Raw genomic sequence first — 27,454 nt, forward strand, 5'->3', positions numbered from 1 at the left:
TCACTGAACATTTGGCAACTGTATTGTGTGATAAATTTGCTCGATTGATTGTCTCTACAGTGTACAGTTGAGGCGTCCCTGTAATCATTTGAACACGAAGACGCGCAAAGAAAGATGGGTAGGAGCTATTCCTTTTATAGCGCGTCTTCGTGTTAAGTACCCAATTTAGTCACTCAGTCTTAAAACTGTTCCAGGAGAAATGCAAGCATGAGACGCGTCCTCATGTATTCTCGAATGGTGCACAAATGTACTATTGGTGATCGATCGCTATGTTCAGAATAGATCTGAATACATTGGAAAAACAACTTTATAATCTGCAATACATAAGCTCTTTCTGCACCGTCATTATCAGTTCAGTGACCGATCTAAGAGAGGGGAGGGGTACCTAGGGGGCTCGGTCCCCCCGCTCTTACAAAGAACACTTTTAGGGCGCAAAGTGTCCGGATTAAAGTTCAGTCCCTCACCCTCCCACCCCCATCTTTACTCCGCCTTCCCCACTTTTCGTGAACATCTAGATGCCCCGCTGCATCAGGGAGCTGAGCACTTTTTTGGTGATTTGCTCTTGACGTACATTAATCAAACAAGTTTTTCGCAACTAGTATTATGAGAAATATATTTTTCAATTTGGCGACAACAAAGGAATAGAGACGAAGATATGTTTTGGTATTTATTCAGCTTCCCTGGCGATCGATTAACAACTTAGCGATAAAACCATAATCTGTATTATTTAAAACCCCTTTTATAACAAGACATTTTATAACAATATAGGAAAAGGGATAAACTATGCGCGATCAAGAGCTCTGCATGGTGTCGCACTCGTTTGCTGAGGGCTACTTAATAAAACACAGAGTCTTTGGTTGGAGTAAATTTGGCCACCTAAGGTGACGAAGTTTATTTTCAAGATCTGCCGATATACACTAAACAGATATCTACTCAGCAAAGGTGGGGGGAAAACCGCCACCTACTAAAATTGTAAATAAAACAGTAAAGCACAAAATACATAATATATAGGTAAACTACGGCAGTAATCCACAGGCAGGCGGAAGGGGAGGAGGTGGAAAATTAAAAATTCACTGACAGCGAAGCGATGTGACCAGTGAGATGATGCGCATCTAAAAGGGGCGAGTGCAATGTAGAGCACACTTAAGAACTGTGACATCCCGAGGTCGGATGATCGTGATTGGTTGGAAACTCAATAGTCTTTATACGTCAAACGCCTTAGCCTGGGGGCGACTGCCTTCAAGGATGCCTTGTCATAAAATCCCATTATGATCTTGTCATAATGGTTTCTTTTAAATTCATTTTACCAGCACAGTGTGAAAACATTCAGAACAATAGATAGCACGAAATTGCCGTTTAATCCAGATCAGATGATAAAACGTAGACAACAATGAACATGTAAATGACCTTATGATAGATCAGGTGATGTATCCACGGCTATAAATTGCAGTTTACCAAGGCAGATCTTTTCACCAGCTCTTTTGCGAGCAGATCGTGCACCATGAAAGCGCTCGTAGTTTTGCTGTTGCTTGCGTTCGCCTTGGCCGATGGACTCCCACAAGGTATTTTATTAAGTGATAGATAGATAAATGTTATAGTTACAGTTGTTTCAATTCATTTACTCGACCGCCCTCATGTCAAATACGTAATGGGAATCATTTTCAATTTTTAAATGCGTTTGAGCATTGCATGCAATGAAGCTATGTTGTGGAATTTACTGAGAAGAAAAAACACACGAAAAGTAAAATGCCCACCAGACATTCGACTGTATTGGGCAATGCCTTAGTGTTAGATAGATAAATGTTATAGTTACAGTTGTTTCAATTCATTTACTCGACCTCCCTCAAGTCAAATACGTAATGTGAATCATTTTCAATTTTTAAATGCGTTTGAGCATTGCATGCAATGAAGCTATGTTGTGGAATTTACTGAGAAGAAAAAACACACGAAAAGTAAAATGCCCACCAGACCTTCGACTGTATTGGGCAATGCCTTAGATTATAAGCAGGCTCAAACAAAACGAGAAACGTCTTGAGTTAAAGGAAGCTAGAGGGTTGCACGAGAAATAAGAATCTTCAAGAAAGAATGAAGCAGGTTTAAATTCGATGCGAAAGCGCTCCCGCGTCAACAAGAATCGTCAAGAGCGTGTGAGAGTTTGATGTCAAACAAGAGCAAGGGTTTGGGTGTGTCATAGCTGTTAAATTCATAGTTTTGGTGGAATCATGAATCATTGAGTTTAAAATCTGGGAATCATGAATAATGGAGATGGCTAAAAGAATCATGAATAACAAATAAATGCTTTCATCGATATTGGAGGCTTGTGAATGTAGAATGTAACAAAAATAAAACTGATGGGTCATTTTACTAAATTCTTAACAACTTTATTCCAGAAGTGGCCTGAAATCGTACTTCTAAGCATCTAATTTGCAAAATTTCCTGGGGGAGCATGCCCCCAGACCCCCCTATAGGAAACAATGGAAACACGAATGTACCCTTGGCTTCACATCTTCATCCCTTACTAACTTTACAGTGATCAAGTATGTTACCCACAGAGAATATTCAAAAAAAAAATCTAACGACTGAGAACATTTTACATCGGTTTTACGGCATAATTCTGTGCAAGAAGAGTCTCCATTTGGAACATCTGCTAGCAGGGAATCAGAATGCGCAACCAGCTTGTAAGTGAAAAACAACAGAAACGGGTAACACGTTATTTTGAAAGCTGGATGAAAAGAATGAAAAATGAATCATGAATATCGAATAAAATTCATTAATGAATCATGAATCATTGAGGTAAAATAAGACAGGAATCATGAATATCCAAAGTCCAATGATTCCGCTTCCATCCCCGAGGGTGTGGGTTTTAATCGATTTCTGTTCAAAGATAATTTCGGTTCAATTCTATTGTTTGGCGCCGTTTATGTCCACTTTTACAGCCTTGGCTGTAAAACCACGTAGGGGCCAAACCACCCCCCAAATGTTTCATGAAACCTAATTTTGGTTACTTTCAACATTAATTTACTAAACTTGTGGTGTTAGCTCAAATTGATGTCCACTTCATTTTAAGCTGAAGAATTTCTCAAAATTTCACATAGTGACGTCACAAAGGATGACGTCACAAAAACCAGTAAAGTAAAATTTTGAATTATTATTTAAAAAGTGTCTCATCTGGAAGTGGGTATCAAGGGGAGTAAAACACTGAAAACCGTTCATCGCTGCGATTTTTTGTTCCCGAATTATGGCCAGTTAAAAACAGATCAGTGTTCCCCCCCGGAACTATAGGTTTCCATACTTTCTTTGTAAAAGTTATGTCCTTGGTATTTTTTTGTCAGTTTTTTTCCAGCTGAGCTGGTATTTTGGTAAAAGAGACTTCTTACTGTCCCTAAAAATCGTATGGTTTTAGTTTTTCCACTTTTGCCTCCAGGACAATAATATGGCAAAGGAATTATTGGTCACGTGACCTTTTATTACGTCACAAATCTGCTTTTATGCTTCCAGGAATTACAAAAAATATTTTTTTCATAATTTTCTTTTCCCTTCTACTTTCTGCATTTAATACAACCAATGTGTAATGTCAATTGCACTACTATTAAGAAAAAAGGCAGTCAAATTTAGCTTTATTACCGAAGGGGGGAGGTCCCATTTATTGACTTTAAATTTTTCCAACTTTAAAATGTCATATCTCACCCAGTATTTGCCGTATGTACATACTGTTTTCGGTTTTCAACTTCTCTTGATGCGCTCTATCTTAAACAGTAGAAAAATTGAAACAATTCCAAACTTTAATTTTAAGAAAATATTACGTCATCAGTTATGACGTCATATAGTGACAAGTTCTACAAACAAGTCTTTCAAAATGATTGGCATGTTGTCTTATATTAACCTACCAAGTTTCGCAAGCATGCGATCAACATCAACAAAGTTATTAAAAATCTCACCAAATACCCAATTTTAGATGAAACATTTGGGGGGTGGTTTGGCCCCTACGTGAACACTCACAACTGAACATCTTGGAAAGTGCCTTTCAACGCTCCCTTATGGGATTACAAAATCCGTTCTTCAAATGGTGGACTTGCTGGAATAATTGCAGTAATCTGCCGTTTAACATTATTTAAACCTGTAACTTTTATTTTCCAACAGCAGGAAGGAAGGAAAAGCGTCAACAGAGGCCCACTAAACCTGAAGAGCGACCTGATATAAAATGGCAGTTCGAAGATTGGACAGTGAAAACTCGTCCCCAGGACAGGAAACCATGGAAAATGCCCAGGGAAGGGATGAACCCACATAGAGGCCAAGATGGACCCAAAGAAGATACCCCGCATGTTCGTTGGTGCGTCACAAACCCTTGCGAGATGAAAAAGTGCAAGAGAATGATCACGGAGTTCAACTATATGGTGAGCCCTCGATTGCGTTGGAGCTGCATCATGGCGTCTTGTAAGAAATCGTGCATGGACGAAATTCGACTTGGACACGCAGACATCATGACGGCCGAAGGTGAGGATATCTACACGGCAGGGAAGATGCATGACTTGATTCCTATCATGTATGAAAAAGAAGATCACCAAGATATTCCAGACTACGACACGAAGTTTGCCATGTATGAAGAGCCAGATGGAAGCTTCAAGCACTTTTCTATTGTACTGGTGAAGAAAACCAACCGATCGCGAGATGTCAACAGCTTTCAGGACATGGACCAGCGCAAATCATGTCACCCCGGCGTGGACACCACTTTCAAGGCCCCCATTTGCTCACTCATCCAGAAGCGCGTCATTCCGCGCGCAGGGAACGTGTACGAGTGCGCGGGCGAGTTCTTCAAAGAGAGCTGCGTGCCTGGCGTTCAGAATTACAAGAACAACCCGAACATGACCAATCCCGAATCTCTGTGCAAGTTATGTCAAGGTACGTCAGTTGAACAACGTTTATTGTTTTTGGTTTTTTTTGGTTTGTTTGTTAATTTTTTTTCTGGCTAGAACATTGCAAGAAAAGAAAGACAATTTGAGCTTGAGTTTGAATGTCAAAAATATTCAAATTTCAAATTTGGATGTACATGATAGCTATTGTTGTTTATCTGTTTGGGTACAATGTCTTGGGCTTACTAAATTTCTTGGCAATCGTCCCCACAAAACACGAAACGATATGTTCAATCTATCAGCATTAGCATTAGGTCATAAGAGCCCATTTGTCTTTGTAATCCTTGAATGGATTTACTTACCCGCACGTTTAAAGTCTTATCTCTTTAGCTTTCTTTTCACTAAGCCAGCTGCGTCATACAAGCTAAGCTTTCACATCTTAATTGCGTTCAAACAAAAACAGTTCACTGAGGCCTTGTTAGGGGGCCCTTGTTAGGGTAGGTGTACATGTCTTCAGTCGCAATTTCAAATCTTGTCATGTTGCAATTTTCCGACCAATTAAAAAAATCGACTTGACTCTGAGCAGAAGTTTTTCGGGCACTTTAATTAATTGGGAAACGGTGTTATAACAGCGTGTGTTTTAAAATTTTCGATCAATTAAAAAACGACGTGAGTCTGAACTAACTGTACACAGGGCAGAAGTTTTTCGTGCATTTTTAAGAGAGAGCTGTCACAATTAATTATGAGACGTCATCAACCTGGAGCTAAATATTAGAGTGAATTGCTTGTTTGGCTGGAAACTTTATTCCCTCTATTGCTAACTTCACTTTGAGTTAACGTTGCTATGTCATTATTTAAAAACAAAAAATTCTTTGCAGATTGTCGTGCGTTGTGTCGACAATACGTAACCCCCTACTTGAACATTACACCGGCCATGCTATCTTAGAATAACAGAATTTACTTAAGACAAATTCTCATATTGATCATAAGATCTTAGAACAACAGAATTTACTTAATCATAAGCTCTCCTCAAAATGATAATACAAGTATGATTTATAAAGTGTAGCCAAAAATAGCAAACTTCCAAGAACCTGAATGTGCTTGTTCTGTCAGGTGATGCTACAAGGTTCTTTAAATAGTTTCGGGTCACTCTTACAAGCCAGATTATAAGTTTCGATGACAAACGCATGAATAACAACGAAAAAAGCTTTTGTGGAGGGGGACATGGGGCGGGAGACCGGGAGAAAAGGGGTGGGAGGCGGAAGAAAACAAGTAAAATTTCACAACATTTCATTACATTTCGCAATAGATATGGGACAAAGATGAGGGCACCACTACGGAAAGGGGGCGGGAAGCGGGAGTAAAAGTTACGTGAAGCGGGAGTAAGAGATACGGGAGGCGGGAGGTTCAGACCCCCCTGTCCCCACCCACGCTTTTACCTGACCAAAACCAATCACGTAATTCTAAATGTATAATTTGTATTCGCAAAAGTAAACCAAAAACCCAGCGAAAACAAGATAATGTACTTCAAAACAAAATACTCTCCTTTTTTGATGGAAATTTCAATACAAACTTAATTTGCTTAGCAATGCGACAACAAAGCTCAGAGGGTCAAATCAATTTTTGAGGCACGTACTTCATTTAGTGGCAAATTGATATATTGTTGTCTCAGTGGATTGTTAGTGATTGTGTTCGTAAGACAAGTTTCCTTTGTTTGATTCATCAAATAATCTCGCGGCTGGAGACTCGAGTTCCAGGTCAAAAACGTTGCTTTCCCGCGCGGAATATCACGCACTCCCTCGCGAGTGTGAAGCTGATACGAAATGCCTCATCCAAACGTGGGCGTGGATCAAATAAATTTTGACAACTGACCTTTAGACCGTGCTTGTCATTCTATTTTTACTCTATTTTTACTCTTGTTTAATTCATCAAGGGCCGGAAGATGATGATTTCTGCGAGACCCTATCAGACAAGGAGCCTTACTATGGCTTTACAGGAACGCTTGAGTGCCTTCGCGATGGGGCGGGAGATGTGGCATTCGTCCATACTCACGACGTCATGATGAACTACGATTCCCTCTATAAAGAGTTTGATATCGTGTGTAAAGACAAGAGACTTTCTCTGGATTGGGGCAATGTCAAGAAGACAGACTGCCACCTGACCGAGGAACACCCTCAGGTATGTAACACAGTGCAAGCGCGCATGGTTTTTCTGGTCCGTCACGCAACGTTTCTACCGTAACAATTGATAACCTGTTACAACATTTTTGTGACTCGTGTCACATAAGGCCAAATCCATTTGGTTTGATTAAGCTTGCGTTATTCGGATTGTCACGAAACCCCTTAAACCTCCGCATCTTTAAATTCTGCAATCTCAATAGCTACTCAATAATGCTAAGAGGCATGAGTGCACTCAAAACGTCACGCGGAAAACCCCCCCGACCAGGAAAACGGACACCCCCCCGCCACCCTCCACCACAACTCCATGTGCTCTGCAGGGGGACTCTTATATTTTCTGCCTTATTTTTTTACGCTAGTGTGAAAGACCTGTGAAAAAAGAGTACTGTGTGAATATTTAATACAAATGACTGAATACAAGTCTGTTCCTTTCTACGGTTATCGCCACTGATTGCAGTAAGGGTAAAATGAGCTTCATACATCTCTTAGAATATAATGCATATGACAACTTCTTTTACAGCTATCAGCACTATAGTGCTTTAGTTAATCCATTGCATGCCCTTTTCTGCCAGGTGTTGATGATATCTTCTGACAAGCCAAAGGACTGGGTCAAAGTTTGCACCAGTGCCCTCGCGGACGCCTCAACGCGCTTCTCGAAACCAGGCTCAGTGAACGCGTTCAGCCTGTTTGACTCTTCTGCCTACTGCGCTAAAGGCGACGAAGGTGATAGCCAAGACGAGCAAGATGACGAAGACGGTGAGGGTTACAAGTGGGAAATGACCCGGATCAAAAATAAGGATCTTATTTTCAAGGATAGTAGCAGTTCCTTGGTGCCCATCCCAGAGGTAAGAGCTTTTGCGTTTTGTTTCTTTCCCAAAAAAGTTGTTTTACACATCAGAGCCCCAAGGGGCGGGGGGGGGGGGGGGAGAAAAGACAAAATAAGGACACCAGGTAATGTTTCAAGCTTTATTGTAGCCTTAAAAGAAAAAGGAGATATTTTCAACTTATTCTCACAAACGTTCATAGTACGCTCAATTTTACATCCATACAAGCGCTTATAGTACGCTTTGGCTATCTCTGGAGAATGAAACGATCGAAAACAGCGCGAAGGAAAGTCTGGAATTAAGAGTTAACAAAAAGGAGTTCTTCTTGTCTTTCCCTATATATTCATAGTTTCGCCGTCGATTCAAATAAGTTCTCGAAGTACTATGACATTCAGCATCAGTTTCGAACTTAGATGAGAAGGTTCAATCACGAACATTGTCATTTATTACATAAAAGATATAAAACAGATTAACCGTTTTGGGCCGTTTGTCGGTTAATTTTTTTCTTGAACGTCTTTTTTCATTCGTACCATTTATAAAGTCTTTGAAATGCACAAAAAAACTCACAGAAAAAAATAATGCAGAAAAGATGAGGGTGAAATATCTGCAACAGAGTCCAGGAATTTCTTAGATTTTGTTCTTTATATATGTAGAACGAAACAACATACAAGCAGTTTCTCGACGAGGAAGCAGCTACCTGGAAGACTTGTGCAGAACTTGAGCCCAAGCCCCGAGCCTTCATCTGCGTCGTCGGAGACGAAGAAATGAAGAAATGCAAGAATATGATCAGCAACTTCCAGACAGTTACTGGTGAGCCAGTCAGTTTACAATAGGATGTTTGTTTGAAGGGAACCTCCAACCCTTAAACCAGTTGACGTTCAATTTTTTTGAACTAATGCTTAAATTCCAAATTTTACAAGGGAGAAATAGCATTGGATAGCAACAAAAAGTTGAAAAGAATTTCCCAAGCGCCTCCATTTTTGATTTTATGACGTGTGATGGTTGTCCATTTGTTTACTCAATAGATCCTCTGCGTTCTAACAATGCAGCTGGCTTACGTCAAGTTTAGAAGTTGTTTTTCTGACAGACCTACATTTTAATAAAACGATCTCTTTTTCACAGATGTTAAAAAGATTTCTTGGGGCTGTATTGAGGCCATGTCCAAAAAAGATTGCGTGGAAATGGTTGCCAAAAACGTAGCTGATATTGTCGATCTTAACGCGATGGACATGTTCACTGCAGGAATGGATTATAATCTGGCTCCCTTTATGGCGGAAAACTACAAAGGGTAAGCATGAGGATTTTAACCCAATATCCACAATATCCACATTCTCCTGACTGATCTTCGTACATATAAACTTATAACATTGTTGCGAGAATTTATTAAAAGTTCAAAAGCAGTTTTCCTTTTGTGACCATTTTATTACTTCTCATAACCTCTTCTCGTGATTTAGTATTGATATTGTGAGGAGAAATTTGATAATGGTCACTGTTGAGTCTTAACCCTATTCAGACCGAAGGGGGGGCTTTTGAGGCCCGCGCTGACTTTGAACTTTTATAACTTTTTTAAGATTTAACAAAACGCTGCCAAACTTTCTGCGTTTTCCAAAAATTTATCTGGCAACAATTTGGTAGGGTTGGATGATGTGTCAGGAACTTGACATCACCATGGCTCAGCATTTTGACAGGCATGTTTTCCCAAATTTGTAATTTTGCGTGTTTCTGTTAATAAAAATCAACTTAAATGGAATTATTTTTACATTTTTACTGGTTTAAAGCACATTTTTATTTTTTTTGAGTACTTTGCAGTGATTTTGGGTGGTTTTCTGGCATTTTGGAAAAATTTTGAAATCCAAGATGGCGTTTGTTTTGACATCAGGATGTAATTGTCACGTGATGTGACGTCACCATCCCACGTGACGTATACCAAAAGAAAGAGTTTTGGACATACAATACATCCTATAAGTTTCATGGTGAAGCCCCCCCCCCCCCCCCCCGGTCTGAGAAGGTCCAAAAAAGCCCGGTCTGAATAGGGTTAAAGAGTTAATTAGGCAAAATTCATCACTTGAGCTCCGGTGATTACTGTGACGTAAACAGCAAACGATGAAGACTGAAAAAAAGAGAAAGAATGACGGAGAGAAGTCTCGTATTCATTCAGCTTTAACAAGCAGTCAAGAAAAAAAGATCCTGCCAATATGGCTGATGCGACGTTTCCCGCGCTTTTCAAAAATTGTCTGTTTTTGTTTCGAGTTTTTATTGGCGTTAACACTTAGATGATTTCCATCAAACATTCGAGCAATACAGGCAAAAATAAAGTTACCAAAGAGATCTCATAGCATGGAAACAGTTTGAGTATAGCTGAACAAACCCACCAAAACTTTAGCTCTCAAGTTGACCCCGCGAGAGAAAAATGGATTTGAGATTATCTACATTCTCAGTTAAACGGACGTTTCACGACAGTTTAAAACAAAATGGCGCGCGTTTTGAACATTTTTACGAGGCTTGACATTAATTTTCTCGAGAATGCTTTAGAGTTTATTCACGGAGTCACTAAGACAAATGAATTTCAGTGAGATGTTTCAAATAGTATGTAAAATGTTGTTGTACTATGAGTAGGTTTTTGGTAATTATTTTTTGCACTCATTTCACGAACCTTTAGCGGAATCCGTCTTAATATACTTTTGAATAAGCTTATTTTCTCTATTATAATAGGAAGGATCCAATGACGGAAAGTATTACTATTGGCGTCATGCGAAATAACAGCGGTGATCTACCAGAGGACATGCGTGGCTGGAATATGTGCAATGCAGGCGTTCATAATATCAGCGGATTCCTTCACCCGATGGGATGGCTCTTGGCTAACGGCACAATACCGCGATCTAGTTCGCCTCTTAAATCGATCGGGTAAGTGGATATTTTTAAAAATCTTGTTGATAAATTAGCAACAATAATAATAACAATTAAAATATTTACCCCAAGCTGGGCGTCTAAGTGACGCAGCCATAGTTATTTCTTCACTAGCCGATGACTGTTTTGCATCAAATCAAGAATTTGTGATGATAATCTATTTTCTCCCTACAGTATTAGTGCAGTGTTTACCAGATAGGTGGTGAGAATACTTATGATAATCGACAGCTAAGGAATTTGTATGGTAGCATCGCCATCTAAATTCTCAAAGCTAACATAAGAGAAAAGTGTGATGAATTACTACCTAGATCAGGACTAAAAGTGTTGCAGTCGTTACTTGGGTGGTCACACAACGCGTCTCGTGGACAACTCGAATAAGGAATGCGATGGAGTGCTACTCATGATCAGATCAAGCAGTTTATTCTATATTCTACCAAAGTGTCTTAACTAGTATCTGTGACCTGGCGCCCTAGGTTAGAAGATCTAGGTTTTTAAAATTAACTATTAAGTTCACTCTCGTATTTCCAGAGATCACTTTGGCGAAAGCTGCGTTCCCGGAATGTACACGTTGGACCTGACTAAACACCCTCTGTTGTCACGCACACTGGACTGGTATTCGATGCTAAAGGATAAGGTTGTCAGGTGGGAAGAATGGTACCAAACTCCAGAGTGGCGCAAGTGGCAAGACAAGCAGGACAGTATTAGCGACGAGTACCAACCAATGCACGACATGCAAAACTTCGAATCACCAGAGTTTCGAATGCTGATCAAAAGGATGACCACAGAAAACCCACGTGCGCACGTCCATCACACTCAAGAGATGCATGACGTCATTGAGAAGGTAAATATACCATGATTATTCCCTTTTATGTGGCAAGCCGTATGGTTATTATACCCTAACCAAACACCGCCTAGTTAGTCACAGTCTAGTACCACTGAAATTTCTGTAACATGGACGCCCACCCGTAACTAAATAAAAGAAAGTAAAGAGCGGGTCCAGCATCACCGCCTAAGAACCATGAACAGAAAAAGAAAATTATTTTATGAGCAACATTATGACAAAAGAAAAAAAGAAGAATTGAAATTCCATAATCGTCGTCGACCGTTCTGTACGTAACATACGGCAATACTGGCAGAAGGCAGTCAAACTATTGCAATGTATAGTTAAATTTAATATATTGTGAGACAAATGTGATACAAATACAATTATAAAACTCAATTTACCTTATTTAGACATCAAAGCATAGTTATCAAAAAAGGACTGCAATTGCGCGGGTACTTTAATTTAAATGCTGCATATATTGACGCACCAGTACATACTAGATATGCAACGATTTCATACGTATCAACTGTTTTAGAAAAAACTGGGGATGCAGTGGCGGATCCAGACCTTCAGATTAGTGCGCGGCCCGATCATCCAGACCCTGAAAAAAAGGAGGGGCCTGCTCCCAAAAATAATTTTTCTCGGCCTAACGGGCCTCTTTTTGGTCTAAAAATAATGTGCGGGGCCCTCCCCTAGATCCGCCACTGGGATGTTATCTTTACAAACAACTGAGACGTTTTATTTGCTTTTCAGACTAAAAAAGACTTCAGCTGGGACAACTATGATGGCTTGGAAGATTTCTACGACTTGACAATGCCCAAGTGGAAGTCAATAAGTTGGGTGTGGCAGAAACCAGAAGACTGGACTGAACAGGAATGGAACTTGTTCGATATGTGGGCCGAACAGCAATGGGATCAAAAGGAAGACTGGAAATCATACACCGACAAATGGACAGTTAAAGACTGGGAAACGTTTAAGAACTGGATGGATACCGAATACAAGGAGTATACCACAGACCACACGCCCATGCATCAAGATACCTTTATCAGGTAAGAAGCGTCTCTTCGGCATCTTATTTCTCGAAAGAGATTTCAATGAGTTTAAAATAAAACTACTAGATTTGATTAACACAGAAAATCTCGTGATACAGAACTAAATTCTCACTGACTCACGAGGACACAATAAGGAGATTTTTGATCTTAACCCTATCCAGATCGGGGGGGGGGGGGGGGGGGAGGGTTGGCAGAAAGTGCTCGCGCTGACTTTGAATCCTTATAAACTTTTTTAAATTTAACCAAACGCTGCCAAACTTAATTTGCGAGTTTATCTAAGATTTATCTGGAAATAATTTGGTAGGATCGGTTGTTGTGTCGGGAACTTGACGTTAACATGGTAACGGCATTTTGACAGGCATGTTTTCCCAAATTTGTAATTTTTGTGTTCTTTTTAATGAAAATTAACTTTAATGCAATTATTTTTACCTTTTTAGTTTTTTTTACTGAACCGTTTTATTGATTTCGGATTCTTTTTAGTAATTTTAGGCGGTTTTCCGAAGTTTTGGAAACATTTTGAATCCTCTCCCCCCCTCCCAGTCTGAAAAGATCTAAAAAAGCCCAAATAGGGTTAAATAACAGGGTGCTGTATCATTCAATGTGACATCGGAGCAAGCATGCCACTCTTGCCTGTTTCAACCAATCAATACAGGTTTCAAGATTCTTGCTAATGCTTCCAGCTCCAATGGGTCCAATGCTCAAATTCTCAATTCTACCCCGAAATAATGGTTTAACCACTCTTAGCTTGAAAGAGCTTCACAATAGTTATATATTTGTATCTTTAGACTTTCCTTACTCTGTTCTCGTCATCACTGGCTTATGGATCAATGGAAGAAGCTTCAATGGGACAATGTGGACATGAATCATTGCCGAGAAAGGATGTGCGAAGCGTGTGCTGGCCAAGGGGACGAGAAATGCTCCATGGATCCCATAAGCGAAGAGTACTACGACTACGAAGGAGCCCTGAAGTGTCTCAAGGGGGAAGATGGCGATGTTGCTTTCATTGACGCTTACACTCTTGATGACGCTATTACAAACAATGGCTACACAAGAGACGACTTCGTTCTCATGTGTCCAGACGGAAAAACTGTAGACTACACAGGAACTGACTCCTTCCAAGAATGCAACTTTGGACGCGTGCCATCCCATGCGCTTGTCACGTACAACATGCATGATGGTATCTGGCGATGGAAGGTGACAAAAGCGTTACTCGAGGCTCAGAAAGTTCTGACCCCACAGGAGATGTATCAAGATGGCATATTCAATAAGGACGTAGAGAGCTTGACACCTATACCGTTTGTCAATCAGACATACCAGGTCTGGCTTGGCCCTAAGTTCCTTCGTGCCATGGAGGGTCTCATGCAACCGCCAGGTAACTCCCTTTCCTGTCCTTCCCTCCAGCTGCTCCAACCCACCCATTTTGTTTTCTTGTCCCAGAAATAAGGAAGAAGATATAAGCCAAAAATATAAATGTAAGATCGCCCAACGAACCAATTACATTTGAAAGAAAAACGGTAACCTGTAATAAAATAAGGCGATACGTTTGACTGTTTAACTCTCTGTGTAGTTACACAGTACATAATATAGAAGGACGTTATTTGGATTAGAAGGAGGGGGATCAGTTTGTCACAAACGCTATTTAAAAACTTACTTCAAGATTACAGATTGTGTTCTCATTTAAAAAGACAAAATATGGGTTAAATGGTTAATCTCGACCTCGACTGCTGTGGGAGCCAAGTGAACCTTTTATTGCTTCATATTATTGCCAGTGCCTCATGGATTAGCCGCCTTTTTTGACTGTCACATCCTTAGCCATTATGATAGTCAGCAGTATTAAAATATGCGGCAGTACCTCTACGTAGAAAAGATCATAAAACATACACTGACCAGAGTTCCTTAATAGCCTTAGTTTTACGTACAAACTATGTTTATTGCAGTTGAAGAAAGAGAAGTTGACCCTGAATGTGAAGGTGAAGAGTGCGACGAAGACCCAGAAGACCGTCCTGCGTGTGATGAATGTCCGGACAACGACACCATGTGCATGGAGAATTGCTGGAGCGAAGAACCATCCGAAAATAAGCCTACAAAAGAAAAGAAGTCCCAGTCCCAAGGGCGCCACCACCGACAGATAGGTGGGAGAAATAATCAGAGGGGAAGAGTGCCCCACAGAAAACCGACGAAAATGATGAGGAAGATGAAGAAGAATATGCTTTGGAAGCCAAAAGGACGAAAAATGTATCAAATGATGGGAAAGAAGCATATGAACATGGGACCAATGAAACGCCAGGGACCAATGATACACGGAATGGAGTCAAAGATGCCGGGTAGGATGCATCCTGGCAATGGCAAGGGACCAATGATGCATCCTGGCAATGGCAAGGGACCCATGATGCATCCTAGCAATGGCAAGGGACAATGATGCATCCTGGCAATGGCAAGGGACCCATGATGCATCCTGGCAATGGCAAGGGACCAATGATGCATCCTGGCAATGGCAAGGGACCCATGATGCATCCTGGCAATGGCAAGGGACCATATGCATCCTGGCAATTCCAAGGGTCCAATGATGCATCCTGGCAATTCAAGGGACCAAGAATGCATCCTGGCAATGGCAAGGGACCAATGATGCACAGCATGGAGCAAAAGATGCCTGGAAGGATGTATCCTGGTAATTCCAAGGGACCGATGGGATGCATCCTGGCAATTCCAAGGGACCAATGATGCACAGCATGGAGCAAAAGATGCTAGAAGGATGTATCCTGTAATTCCAAGGGACCAATGATGCATCCTGGCAATTCCAAGGGACCAAGGATGCACTAGCACAAGGGACAATGATGCACAGCATGGAGCAAAAGATGCCTGGAAGGATGTATCCAAGCAATTCCAAGGGTCCAATGAGGCATCCTGGCAATTCCAAGGGACCAATGATGCATCCTGGCAATTCCAAGGGACCAATGACGCACGGCATGGAGCAAAAGATGCCAGGTATGAAATACGGCATGGACCATATGACGAGCAAACGAATGAGCCAACCAATGAGAGGCCATACAATGGTGAACCGTCACATGGAGAATGGACCTGTCTTACACAGCCACCGATCTCTTCGCGGTGAGTTCTACACCAAGGTGATCTTCGTGCGTGACGGTACTTGTAATGCAATCGTCCAAGAGATAAGCTGCTTCGGAGAGCGGATGAATTTCAAAATTAGAGCTGGACGAGTTGGAAAAACTCTCATCTCGGTTCCAATGTGTCCTAAACCCAACATCATGGAAAATACCACAGCTCAGTTTACATGCAACAATGGCGCTAGCTTCCTGAAGCCCGTTCTTCTCCCCTTGACGTGCTCTTACGTACCTTGTAATCCGGTTTCTGGCTCCCTGATTGGTCCAAAGATCAGTATTGGGACGGAGACAATTCATATCCTGGCGATTACTGGGGAACCGAATGCAACCGAGATGACTGGTTTTTGGCAAATCGGAACCAAAACCGTGTGGAAAAGACCAAAACCTGGCGAAAGGGAGGACTGTAGGCCTGGACAAGACTGGCGCAAAAGCAGGAGACGGATTTGACAACTATAGCACAGTCTCTCCGTCACTATAGTCAAAACGTATGTTTATCCACATATATCGGAACACTGGACTGGACTTTAGGATGTAGATGTAATGGCGTTCAATGAGATAGCTTTCAGTTAAGGGGTAACAAAAAAAAGTTTTTATAGGTTTTGTCATATTATAGGCAAAAATTTAGTCCCATTTTGCATTATTTTGGTTTAACGTAATAAAGAAGTTTACTTTGTTAGGATGAAGGAATTTTTCATAAAAAGTTTATCAAAAGCTTAGTTCATTTTCAAGATTTAAATTTTGTGCGTTTTTTTTTTTTCAATAAAGTAGCTTTTTATAACAATCATGGCTTATGTTCTTTACAATGATTGATGTGTGAACGAGGGCGGAACGACTGGTAATCGTCTTTTTTAATTTGTCGGTCCAACAAAGCAGATCAGCCTTTTGGATTCAATATTTTTGAGAGTTGTATTTCTGGACAAGCCGTTAGGGCGGTGATTAATAAATCACCAGTATTACCGCGACAATGAACGGCGCAGTACCTGGTACTGAACATCAAAATTTAGGACGTTCGCGCAAAAATCTTCCAACATTGAGTTCTTCTAAAAAATTCACCATTGTAAGATAAAGAATTACTCACGTCAGAAATTGGGGGGGGGGGGGGGGTCACGTCAGAAATTGATTATTTAAATTTCAATTGTAATAAGAATTACTCACGTCATAAATTGGGGGGACCACTGAGTTCGTTGTGGAGATAAGATGCCCAGAAAACACCCCCAATCTGTAAAATCGGGCTTCGTTGCTGAATATGGCTGCAATTTCTTTTTTACAAAAATATTGCAAATAAATCCATGAAATACATTTTTTTCTGCTAATATTGTTTATGTGGATCTATATTTAAATTGATTAACTAGTACGTTCTTAATTAAATTTATCATTGCACCCGCCTAACAGCCAAAACATGCGGGATTATGAAGATTCAATGCCACGTGGACAGAAAAATTGAACATTTTAAACTTTCCACATTGCTTTTGGCCCATTTTTTCACAATCCGCTGAGAATTGGAAGAGAAAGAATCGTCTTCCCACTGTGCCACCTTGTTGGGTTTTCTGCCCATTCTGGTAACAAGAATAGCCCAACGTCATAAAAATATATAGTTTTTGAGCGATGGCGTGACATCGCTTTATGCCATCGAACGAACGGTTCGGTTTGTCTGTTTGGCCCAAACAAACAGAAAATCAAGTTTAACTTAACAAGAAATCGCCGCGTAAACACAAAAGCAAAATACTTCCGTGCAGTTAGAATGGAGCACTACAATGTATAAACGAGAGAGATAATTATACATGATGGGTATAGATTTAGTTGACAGAAATTTTTAATTCTTATAATACAAAAGGGACACTGTGAGCAAGAGACCGTTTGACCTTTCTCGCAGCTTAAAAGCTTGCTCGCGCGTATCGTATGTCGTTTATCCGTGATATCACACTACAGTATAACGCAATATTTGTTGAGACAACATAAGGAAATTGTTCAATTGAGAAAATCTACGAAGAAAATGTATTATTTGCATCCTTGGTCTGTGAATTCATAACAGCTATACAATCACTAACAAGCTTCTTATGTTTAAAAAATGTAAGCTGCAGTTGGATAACAGTTTTTTTCACACACAAGGTGTCAGCTACTTTTATTTACTTTAAGTTTTTCCTCAAAATTATGTTAGACCCCTTGTGAAACGCCATCGCTTCTGCATGCATCGCGTGCCATTTATTATAGTTACAAACCTGTTCTAAAGTTTTAATTTCACTTGGTCGATTTAATCAAATCCGATGACCGTTCAGGCTACTGCGTTTAAAAGATAAGGAGAAGAAAAGAAGTTAAGAACGTCATCGGATTGATCAATGCAACCAAGTGCTCTGTATAAATAGGAGCACGCTAAGCTTGTAATCAGTTCAGTTCTCTGGGCAGATCAAAGAGCGGAGAGAGAAAGAGCGCCAGCAAGGTGTAATCCAAGTCGTTCCCGATTCTAGATTTGGCACATTTATTAGTTGTTTATTGCTGATTAGTTTAGACTTTCAAGAAAAATTGATTGGAACATCCTTGAATCTTACTCGTTCCTGTCCGCTTATCCGCCGCCAACGTTAATTTATACAACTGAAACGCCTTTAATATTTTAAAACAAAGTCCGCGTCAGAAAAATATTTAATACTGAGTGCTCAACACAACGTAAGTAGGTCACAGAAAAAAAAAAAAAAACAGACAGCAAACGGGTCAGTCCAAAAAATCGCGCGGAAATCGGCGTTTCTAGCGAAAGAAACTATTTCTAAGTGCTTTAGTTAATCCATTGCATGCCCTTTTCTGCCAGGTGTTGATGGTATCTTCTGACAAGCCAAAGGACTGGGTCAAAGTTTGCGCCAGTGCCCTCACGGACGCCTCAACGCGCTTCTCGAAACCAGGCTCAGTGAACGCGTTCAGCCTGTTTGACTCTTCTGCCTACTGCGCTAAAGGTGACGAAGGCGACAGCCAAGACGAGCAAGATGACGAAGACGGTGAGGGTTACAAGTGGAAAATGACCTGGATCAAAAATAAGGATCTTATTTTCAAGGATAGTAGCAGTTCCTTGGTGCCCATCCCAGAGGTAAGAGCTTTTGCGTTTTGTTTCTTTCACAAAAAAGTTGTTTTACACATCAGAGCCCCAAGGGGCGGAGGGGGGGGGGGGGGGGAGAAAAAGACAAGTAAGAACTCCTTTTTGTTAACTCTTAATTCCAAAGGAGCTTTCCTTCGCGCTATTTTCGATCGTTTCATTCTCCAGAGTTATAGCCATAAAGCGTACTATAATACGCTTTGGTATCTCTGGATGAATAAAATTGAGAACAGTACTATGAACGTTTGTGAATAATAAGTTAACAAAATGGATTCTTCTTTTTTCCTTTGAAAAACAACAGTATACCTCGCTTCAAATCTTACCCGATGTCCTTATATTTTGATCTTTCTAGCTGATAGATCGTTGAATACGAAAATCGCGCGTGTGATTTTTCGAATCACTAGAAATACAGATTAACCGTATAAGGACGCTTGTCAGGTTAATTTTTTTCTTAACGTCTTTTTTATTGTAGCATCTTAAAGCTTGAAAGAAGGAGATATTTTCAGAAAAAAATAATGCAGAAAAGATGAGGGTGAAAAATCTGCAACAGAGTCCAGGAATTTCTTAGATTTTGTTCTTTATATATGTAGAACGAAACAACATACAAGCAGTTTCTCGACGAGGAAGCAGCTACCTGGAAGACTTGTGCAGAACTTGAGCCCAAGCCCCGAGCCTTCATCTGCGTCTTCGGAGACGAAGAAATGAAGAAATGCAAGGATATGATCAGCAACTTCCAGACAGTCACTGGTGAGGCAGTCAGTTTACAATAAGATGTTTGTTTAAAGGGAACCTCCAACCCTTAAAACCAGTTGACGTATTTTTATTAAATTCCAAATTTTACAAGGGAGAAATAGCATTGGATAGCAACAAAAAGTTGAAAAGAATTTCCCAAGCACCTCCATTTTTGATTTTATGACGTGTGATGGTTGTCCATTTGTTTACTCAATAGATCCTCTGCGTTCTAACAATGCAGCTGGCTTACGTCAAGTTTAGAAGTTGTTTTTCTGACAGACGTACATTTTAATAAAACGATCTCTTTTTCACAGATGTTAAAAAGATTTCTTGGGGCTGTATTGAGGCCATGTCCAAAAAAGATTGCGTGGAAATGGTTGCCAAAAACGTAGCTGATATTGTCGATCTTAACGCGATGGACATGTTCACTGCAGGAATGGATTATAATCTGGCTCCCTTTATGGCGGAAAACTACAAAGGGTAAGCATGAGGATTTTAACCCAATATCCACAATATCCACATTCTCCTGACTGATCTTCGTACATATAAACTTATAACATTGTTGCGAGAATTTATTAAAAGTTCAAAAACAGTTTTCCTTTTGTGACCATTTTATTACTTCTCATAACCTCTTCTCGTGATTTAGTATTGATATTGTGAGGAGAAATTTGATAATGGTCACTGTTGAGTCTTAACCCTATTCAGACGGAGGGGGGGGGGGGGGCTTTTGAGGCCTTCGCTGACTTTGAACTTTTATAACTTTTTTAAGATTTAACAAAACGCTGCCAAACTTTCTGAGTTTTCCAAAAATTTATCTGGCAACAATTTGGTAGGGTTGGATGATGTGTCAGGAACTTGACATCACCATGGCATCAGCATTTTGACAGGCATGTTTTCCCAAATTTGTAATTTTGCGTGTTTCTGTTAATGAAAAGCAACTTAAATGGGATTATTTTTACATTTTTACTGGTTTAAAGCGCATTTTTATTTATTTTGAGTACTTTGTAGTGATTTTGGGTGGTTTTCTGGCATTTTGGAAAAATTTTGAAATCCAAGATGGCGTTTGTTTTGACATAAGGATGTAATTGTCACGTGATGTGACGTCACCATCCCACGTGACGTATACCAAAAGAAAGAGTTTTGCATACAATACATCCTATAAGTTTATGGTGAGCCCCCCCCCCCCCCCCCCGGTCTGAATAGGGTGAAAGAGTTAATTAGGCAAAATTCATCACCTAAGCTCCGGTGATAACTGTGACGTAAACAGCAAACGATGAAGACTGCAAAAAAGAGAAAGAATGACGGAGAGAAGTCTCGTATTCATTCAGCTTTAACAAGCAGTCAAGAAAAAAGATCCTGCCAATATGGCTGATGCGACGTTTCCCGCGCTTTTCAAAAATTGTCTGTTTTTGTTTCGAGTTTTTATTGGCGTTAACACTTAGATGATTTCCATCAAACATTCGAGCAATACAGGCAAAAATAAAGTTACCAAAGAGATCTCATAGCATGGAAACAGTTTGAGTATAGCTAAACAAACCCACCAAAACTTTAGTTCTCAAGTTGACCCCGCGAGAGAAAAATGGATTTGAGATTATCTACATTCTCAGTTAAACGGACGTTTCACGACAGTTTAAAACAAAATGGCGCGCGTTTTGAACATTTTTACGAGGCTTGACATTAATTTTCTCGAGAATGCTTTAGAGTTTATTCACGGAGTCACTAAGACAAATGAATTTCAGTGAGATGTTTCAAATAGTATGTAAAATGTTGTTGTACTATGAGTAGGTTTTTAGCAATTATTTTTTGCACTCATTTCACGAACCTTTAGCGGAATCCGTCTTAATATACTTTTGAATAAGCTTCTTTTCTCTATTATAATAGGAAGGATCCAATGACGGAAAGTATTACCATTGGCGTCATGCGAAATAACAGCGGTGATCTACCAGAGGACATGCGTGGCTGGAATATGTGCAATGCAGGCGTTCATAATATCAGCGGATTCCTTCACCCGATGGGATGGCTCTTGGCTAACGGCACAATACCGCGATCTAGTTCGCCTCTTAAATCGATCGGGTAAGTGGATATTTTTAAAAATCTTGTTGATAAATTAGCAACAATAATAATAATAAAAATTAAAATATTTACCACAAGCTGGGCGTCTAATTGACGCAGCCATAGTTATTTCTTCACGAGTCGATGACTGTTTTGCTTCAAATCAAGAATTTGTGATGATAATCTAATTTCTCCTTACAGTATCAGTGCAGTGTTTACCAGATAGGTGGTGAGAATATTTATGATAATCGACAGCTAAGGAATTTGTATGGTAGCATCGCCATCTAAATTCTCAAAGCTAACATAAGAGAAAAGTGTGATGAACTGTAAGAAGAATTACTACCTAGATCAGGACTAAAAGTGTTGCAGCCGTTACTTGGGTAGTCACGCAACGCGTCTCGTGGACAACTCGAATAAGGAATGCGATGGAGTGCTACTCATGATCAGATCAAGCAGTTTATTCTATATTCTACCAAAGAGTCTTAACTAGTATCTGTGACTTGGCGCCCTAGGTTAGAAGATCTAGGTTTTTAAAATTAACTATTAAGTTCACTCTCGTATTTCCAGAGATCACTTTGGCGAAAGCTGCGTTCCCGGAATGTACACGTTGGACCTGACTAAACACCCTCTGTTGTCACGCACACTGGACTGGTATTCGATGCTAAAGGATAAGGTTGTCAGGTGGGAAGAATGGTACCAAACTCCAGAGTGGCGCAAGTGGCAAGACAAGCAGGACAGTATTAGCGACGAGTACCAACCAATGCACGACATGCAAAACTTCGAATCACCAGAGTTTCGAATGCTGATCAAAAGGATGACCACAGAAAACCCACGTGCGCACGCCCATCACACTCAAGAGATGCATGACGTCATTGAGAAGGTAAATATACCATGATTATTCCCTTTTATGTGGCAAGCCGTATGGTTATTATACCCTAACCAAACACCGCCTAGTTAGTCACAGTCTAGTACCACTGAAATTTCTGTAACATGGACGCCCACCCGTAATTAATTATAAATAAAAGAAAGTAAAGAGCGGGTCCAGCATCACCGCCTAAGAACCATGAACAGAAAAAGAAAATTATTTTATGAGCAACATTATGACAAAAGAAAAAGAAGAATTGAAATTCCATAATCGTCGTCGACCGTTCTGTACGTAACATACGGCAATACTGGCAGAAGGCAGTCAAACTATTGCAATGTATAGTTAAATTTAATATATTGTGAGACAAATGTGATACAAATACAATTATAAAACTCAATTTACCTTATTTAGACATCAAAGCATAGTTATCAAAAAAGGACTGCAATTGCGCGGGTACTTTAATTTAAATGCTGCATATATTGACGCACCAGTACATACTAGATATGCAACGATTTCATACGTATCAACTGTTTTAGAAAAAACTGGGGATGCAGTGGCGGATCCAGACCTTCAGATTAGTGCGCGGCCCGATCATCCAGACCCTGAAAAAAAGGAGGGGCCTGCTCCCAAAAATAATTTTTCTCGGCCTAACGGGCCTCTATTTGGTCTAAAAATAATGTGCGGGGCCCTCCCCTAGATCCGCCACTGGGATGTTATCTTTACAAACAACTGAGACGTTTTATTTGCTTTTCAGACTAAAAAAGACTTCAGCTGGGACAACTATGATGGCTTGGAAGATTTCTACGACTTGACAATGCCCAAGTGGAAGTCAATAAGTTGGGTGTGGCAGAAACCAGAAGACTGGACTGAACAGGAATGGAACTTGTTCGATATGTGGGCCGAACAGCAATGGGATCAAAAGGAAGACTGGAAATCATACACCGACAAATGGACAGTTAAAGACTGGGAAACGTTTAAGAACTGGATGGATACCGAATACAAGGAGTATACCACAGACCACACGCCCATGCATCAAGATACCTTTATCAGGTAAGAAGCGTCTCTTCGGCATCTTATTTCTCGAAAGAGATTTCAATGAGTTTAAAATAAAACTACTAGATTTGATTAACACAGAAAATCTCGTGATACAGAACTAAATTCTCACTGACTCACGAGGACACAATAAGGAGATTTTTGATCTTAACCCTATCCAGATCGGGGGGGGGGGGGGGGGGGGGTGGCAGAAAGTGCCCGCGCTGACTTTGAATCCTTATAAACTTTTTTAAATTTAACCAAACGCTGCCAAACTTAATTTGCGAGTTTATCTAAGATTTATCTGGAAATAATTTGGTAGGATCGGTTGTTGTGTCGGGAACTTGACGTTAACATGGTAACGGCATTTTGACAGGCATGTTTTCCCAAATTTGTAATTTTTGTGTTCTTTTTAATGAAAATTAACTTTAATGCAATTATTTTTACCTTTTTTAGTTTTTTTTACTGAACTGTTTTATTGATTTCGGATTCTTTTTAGTAATTTTAGGCGGTTTTCCGAAGTTTTGGAAACATTTTGAATCCTCTCCCCCCCTCCCAGTCTGAAAAGATCTAAAAAAGCCCAAATAGGGTTAAATATAAACAGGGTGCTGTATCATTCAATGTGACATCGGAGCAAGCATGCCACTCTTGCCTGTTTCAACCAATCAATACGGGTTTCAAGATTCTTGCTAATGCTTCCAGCTCCAATGGGTCCAATGCTCAAATTCTCAATTCTACCCCGAAATAATGGTTTAACCACTATTAGCTTGAAAGAGCTTCACAATAGTTATATATTTGTATCTTTAGACTTTCCTTACTCTGTTCTCGTCATCACTGGCTTATGGATCAATGGAAGAAGCTTCAATGGGACAACGTGGACATGAATCATTGCCGAGAAAGGATGTGCGAAGCGTGTGCTGGCCAAGGGGACGAGAAATGCTCCATGGATCCCATAAGCGAAGAGTACTACGACTACGAAGGAGCCCTGAAGTGTCTCAAGGGGGAAGATGGCGATGTTGCTTTCATTGACGCTTACACTCTTGATGACGCTATTACAAACAATGGCTACACAAGAGACGACTTCGTTCTCATGTGTCCAGACGGAAAAACTGTAGACTACACAGGAACTGACTCCTTCCAAGAATGCAACTTTGGACGCGTGCCATCCCATGCGCTTGTCACTTACAACATGCATGATGGTATCTGGCGATGGAAGGTGACAAAAGCGTTACTCGAGGCTCAGAAAGTTCTGACCCCACAGGAGATGTATCAAGATGGCATATTCAATAAGGACGTAGAGAGCTTGACACCTATACCGTTTGTCAATCAGACATACCAGGTGTGGCTTGGCCCTAAGTTCCTTCGTGCCATGGAGGGTCTCATGCAACCGCCAGGTAACTCCCTTTCCTGTCCTTCCCTCCAGCTGCTCCAACCCACCCATTTTGTTTTCTTGTCCCAGAAATAAGGAAGAAGATATAAGCCAAAAATATAAATGTAAGATCGCCCAACGACAGGACCACTTTGTAAAGACAAAGAGAACCAATTACATTTGAAAGAAAAACGGTAACCTGTAATAAAATAAGGCGATACGTTTGACTGTTTAACTCTCCGTGTAGTTACACAGTACATAATATAGAAGGACGTTATTTGGATTAGAAGGAGGGGGATCAGTTTGTCACAAACGCTATTTAAAAACTTACTTCAAGATTACAGATTGTGTTCTCATTTAAAAAGACAAAATATGGGTTAAATGGTTAATCTCGACCTCGACTGCTGTGGGAGCCAAGTGAACCTTTTATTGCTTCATATTATTGCCAGTGCCTCATGGATTAGCCGCCTTTTTTAACTGTCACATCCTTAGCCATTATGATAGTCAGCAGTATTAAAATATGCGGCAGTACCTCTACGTAGAAAAGATCATAAAACATACACTGACCAGAGTTCCTTAATAGCCTTAGTTTTACGTACAAACTATGTTTATTGCAGTTGAAGAAAGAGAAGTTGACCCTGAATGTGAAGGTGAAGAGTGCGACGAAGACCCAGAAGACCGTCCTGCGTGTGATGAATGTCCGGACAACGACACCATGTGCATGGAGAATTGCTGGAGCGAAGAACCATCCGAAAATAAGCCTACAAAAGAAAAGAAGTCCAAGTCCCAAGGGCGCCACCACCGACAGATAGGTGGGAGAAATAATCAGAGGGGAAGAGTGCCCCACAGAAAACCGACGAAAATGATGAGGAAGATGAAGAAGAATATGCTTTGGAAGCCAAAAGGACGAAAAATGTATCAAATGATGGGAAAGAAGCATATGAACATGGGACCAATGAAACGCCAGGGACCAATGATACACGGAATGGAGTCAAAGATGCCGGGTAGGATGCATCCTGGCAATGGCAAGGGACCAATGATGCATCCTGGCAATGGCAAGGGACCCATGATGCATCCTAGCAATGGCAAGGGACCAATGATGCATCCTGGCAATGGCAAGGGACCCATGATGCATCCTGGCAATGGCAAGGGACCAATGATGCATCCTGGCAATGGCAAGGGACCCATGATGCATCCTGGCAATGGCAAGGGACCAATGATGCATCCTGGCAATGGCAAGGGTCCAATGATGCATCCTGGCAATTCCAAGGGACCAAGAATGCATCCTGGCAATGGCAAGGGACCAATGATGCACAGCATGGAGCAAAAGATGCCTGGAAGGATGTATCCTGGTAATTCCAAGGGACCAATGATGATTTGGTTGCATCCTGCAATTCCAAGGGACCAAGGATGCATCCTGGCAATTCCAAGGGACCAATGATGCACAGCATGGAGCAAAAGATGCCTAGAAGGATGTATCCTGGTAATTCCAAGGGACCAATGATGCATCCTGGCAATTCCAAGGGACCAAGGATGCATCCTGGCAATTCCAAGGGACCAATGATGCACAGCATGGAGCAAAAGATGCCTGGAAGGTTGTATCCAAGCAATTCCAAGGGTCCAATGAGGCATCCTGGCAATTCCAAGGGACCAATGATGCATCCTGGCAATTCCAAGGGACCAATGACGCACGGCATGGAGCAAAAGATGCCAGGTATGAAATACGGCATGGACCATATGACGAGCAAACGAATGAGCCAACCAATGAGAGGCCATACAATGGTGAACCGTCACATGGAGAATGGACCTGTCTTACACAGCCACCGATCTCTTCGCGGTGAGTTCTACACCAAGGTGATCTTCGTGCGTGACGGTACTTGTAATGCAATCGTCCAAGAGATAAGCTGCTTCGGAGAGCGGATGAATTTCAAAATTAGAGCTGGACGAGTTGGAAAAACTCTCATCTCGGTTCCAATGTGCCCTAAACCCAACATCATGGAAAATACCACAGCTCAGTTTACATGCAACAATGGCGCTAGCTTCCTGAAGCCCGTTCTTCTCCCCTTGACGTGCTCTTACGTACCTTGTAATCCCGGTTTCTGGCTCCCTGATTGGTCCAAAGATCAGTACTGGGACGGAGACAATTCATATCCTGGCGATTACTGGGGAACCGAATGCAACCGAGATGACTGGTTTTTGGCAAATCGGAACCAAAACCGTGTGGAAAAGACCAAAACCTGGCGAAAGGGAGGACTGTAGGCCTGGACAAGACTGGGGCAAAAGCAGGAGACGGATTTGACAACTATAGCACAGTCTCTCCGTCACTATAGTCAAAACGTATGTTTATCCACATATATCGGAACACTGGACTGGACTTTAGGATGTAGATGTAATGGCGTTCTATGAGATAGCTTTCAGTTAAGGGGTGACAAAAAAAAGTTTTGATAGGTTTTGTCATATTATAGGCAAAAATTTAGTCCCATTTTGCATTATTTTGGTTTAACGTAATAAAGAAGTTTACTTTGTTAGGATGAAGGAATTTTTCATAAAAAGTTTATCAAAAGCTTAGT

At 40.8% G+C, this 27,454-nt stretch overlaps 2 protein-coding genes, 1 long non-coding RNA gene and 1 pseudogene across 3 annotated transcripts in view; 2 read left to right on the forward strand and 2 right to left on the reverse strand.

Moving 5' to 3' along the window:
* LOC144643339 (melanocortin receptor 5-like) overlaps positions 1–27,454 on the reverse strand; it is a 213,471-nt gene that overhangs the window by 116,242 nt on the left and 69,775 nt on the right. The gene's annotated exons all lie outside the window — the stretch shown is intronic.
* Positions 1–27,454, reverse strand: part of LOC144644170 (uncharacterized) — a 128,750-nt gene that overhangs the window by 30,324 nt on the left and 70,972 nt on the right. The window lies entirely within an intron of this gene.
* LOC144646108 (major yolk protein-like) lies at positions 1,364–27,306 on the forward strand. The gene is made up of 12 exons (XM_078505636.1): positions 1,364–1,562; positions 4,141–4,899; positions 6,784–7,028; positions 18,556–18,828; positions 19,425–19,581; positions 19,881–20,046; positions 21,448–21,639; positions 22,186–22,498; positions 23,238–23,533; positions 24,323–24,909; positions 25,502–26,253; positions 26,286–27,306. Exons 1-12 carry the CDS (start codon positions 1,502–1,504, stop codon positions 27,141–27,143), a joined length of 4,659 nt encoding a protein of 1,552 aa, XP_078361762.1. The 5' UTR covers positions 1,364–1,501; the 3' UTR covers positions 27,144–27,306.
* On the forward strand, positions 15,052–16,539 carry LOC144658460 (uncharacterized; annotated as a pseudogene).

This window comes from Oculina patagonica, chromosome 1 (assembly GCF_052425735.1).
Source record: "Oculina patagonica isolate OP01 chromosome 1, crgOcupat, whole genome shotgun sequence".
Classification (NCBI taxonomy): domain Eukaryota; kingdom Metazoa; phylum Cnidaria; class Anthozoa; order Scleractinia; family Oculinidae; genus Oculina; species Oculina patagonica.

Excerpts from the sequence above, each read along its gene's own strand:
- LOC144646108 (XM_078505636.1), top strand. The coding sequence starts at position 1,502 with ATGAAAGCGCTCGTAGTTTTGCTGTTGCTTGCGTTCGCCTTGGCCGAT. Across the intron at positions 18,829-19,424 it reads CCTTGGTGCCCATCCCAGAG|AACGAAACAACATACAAGCA; the intron begins GTAAGAGCTTTT and ends TTATATATGTAG. Across the intron at positions 23,534-24,322 it reads CATCAAGATACCTTTATCAG|ACTTTCCTTACTCTGTTCTC; the intron begins GTAAGAAGCGTC and ends TTGTATCTTTAG.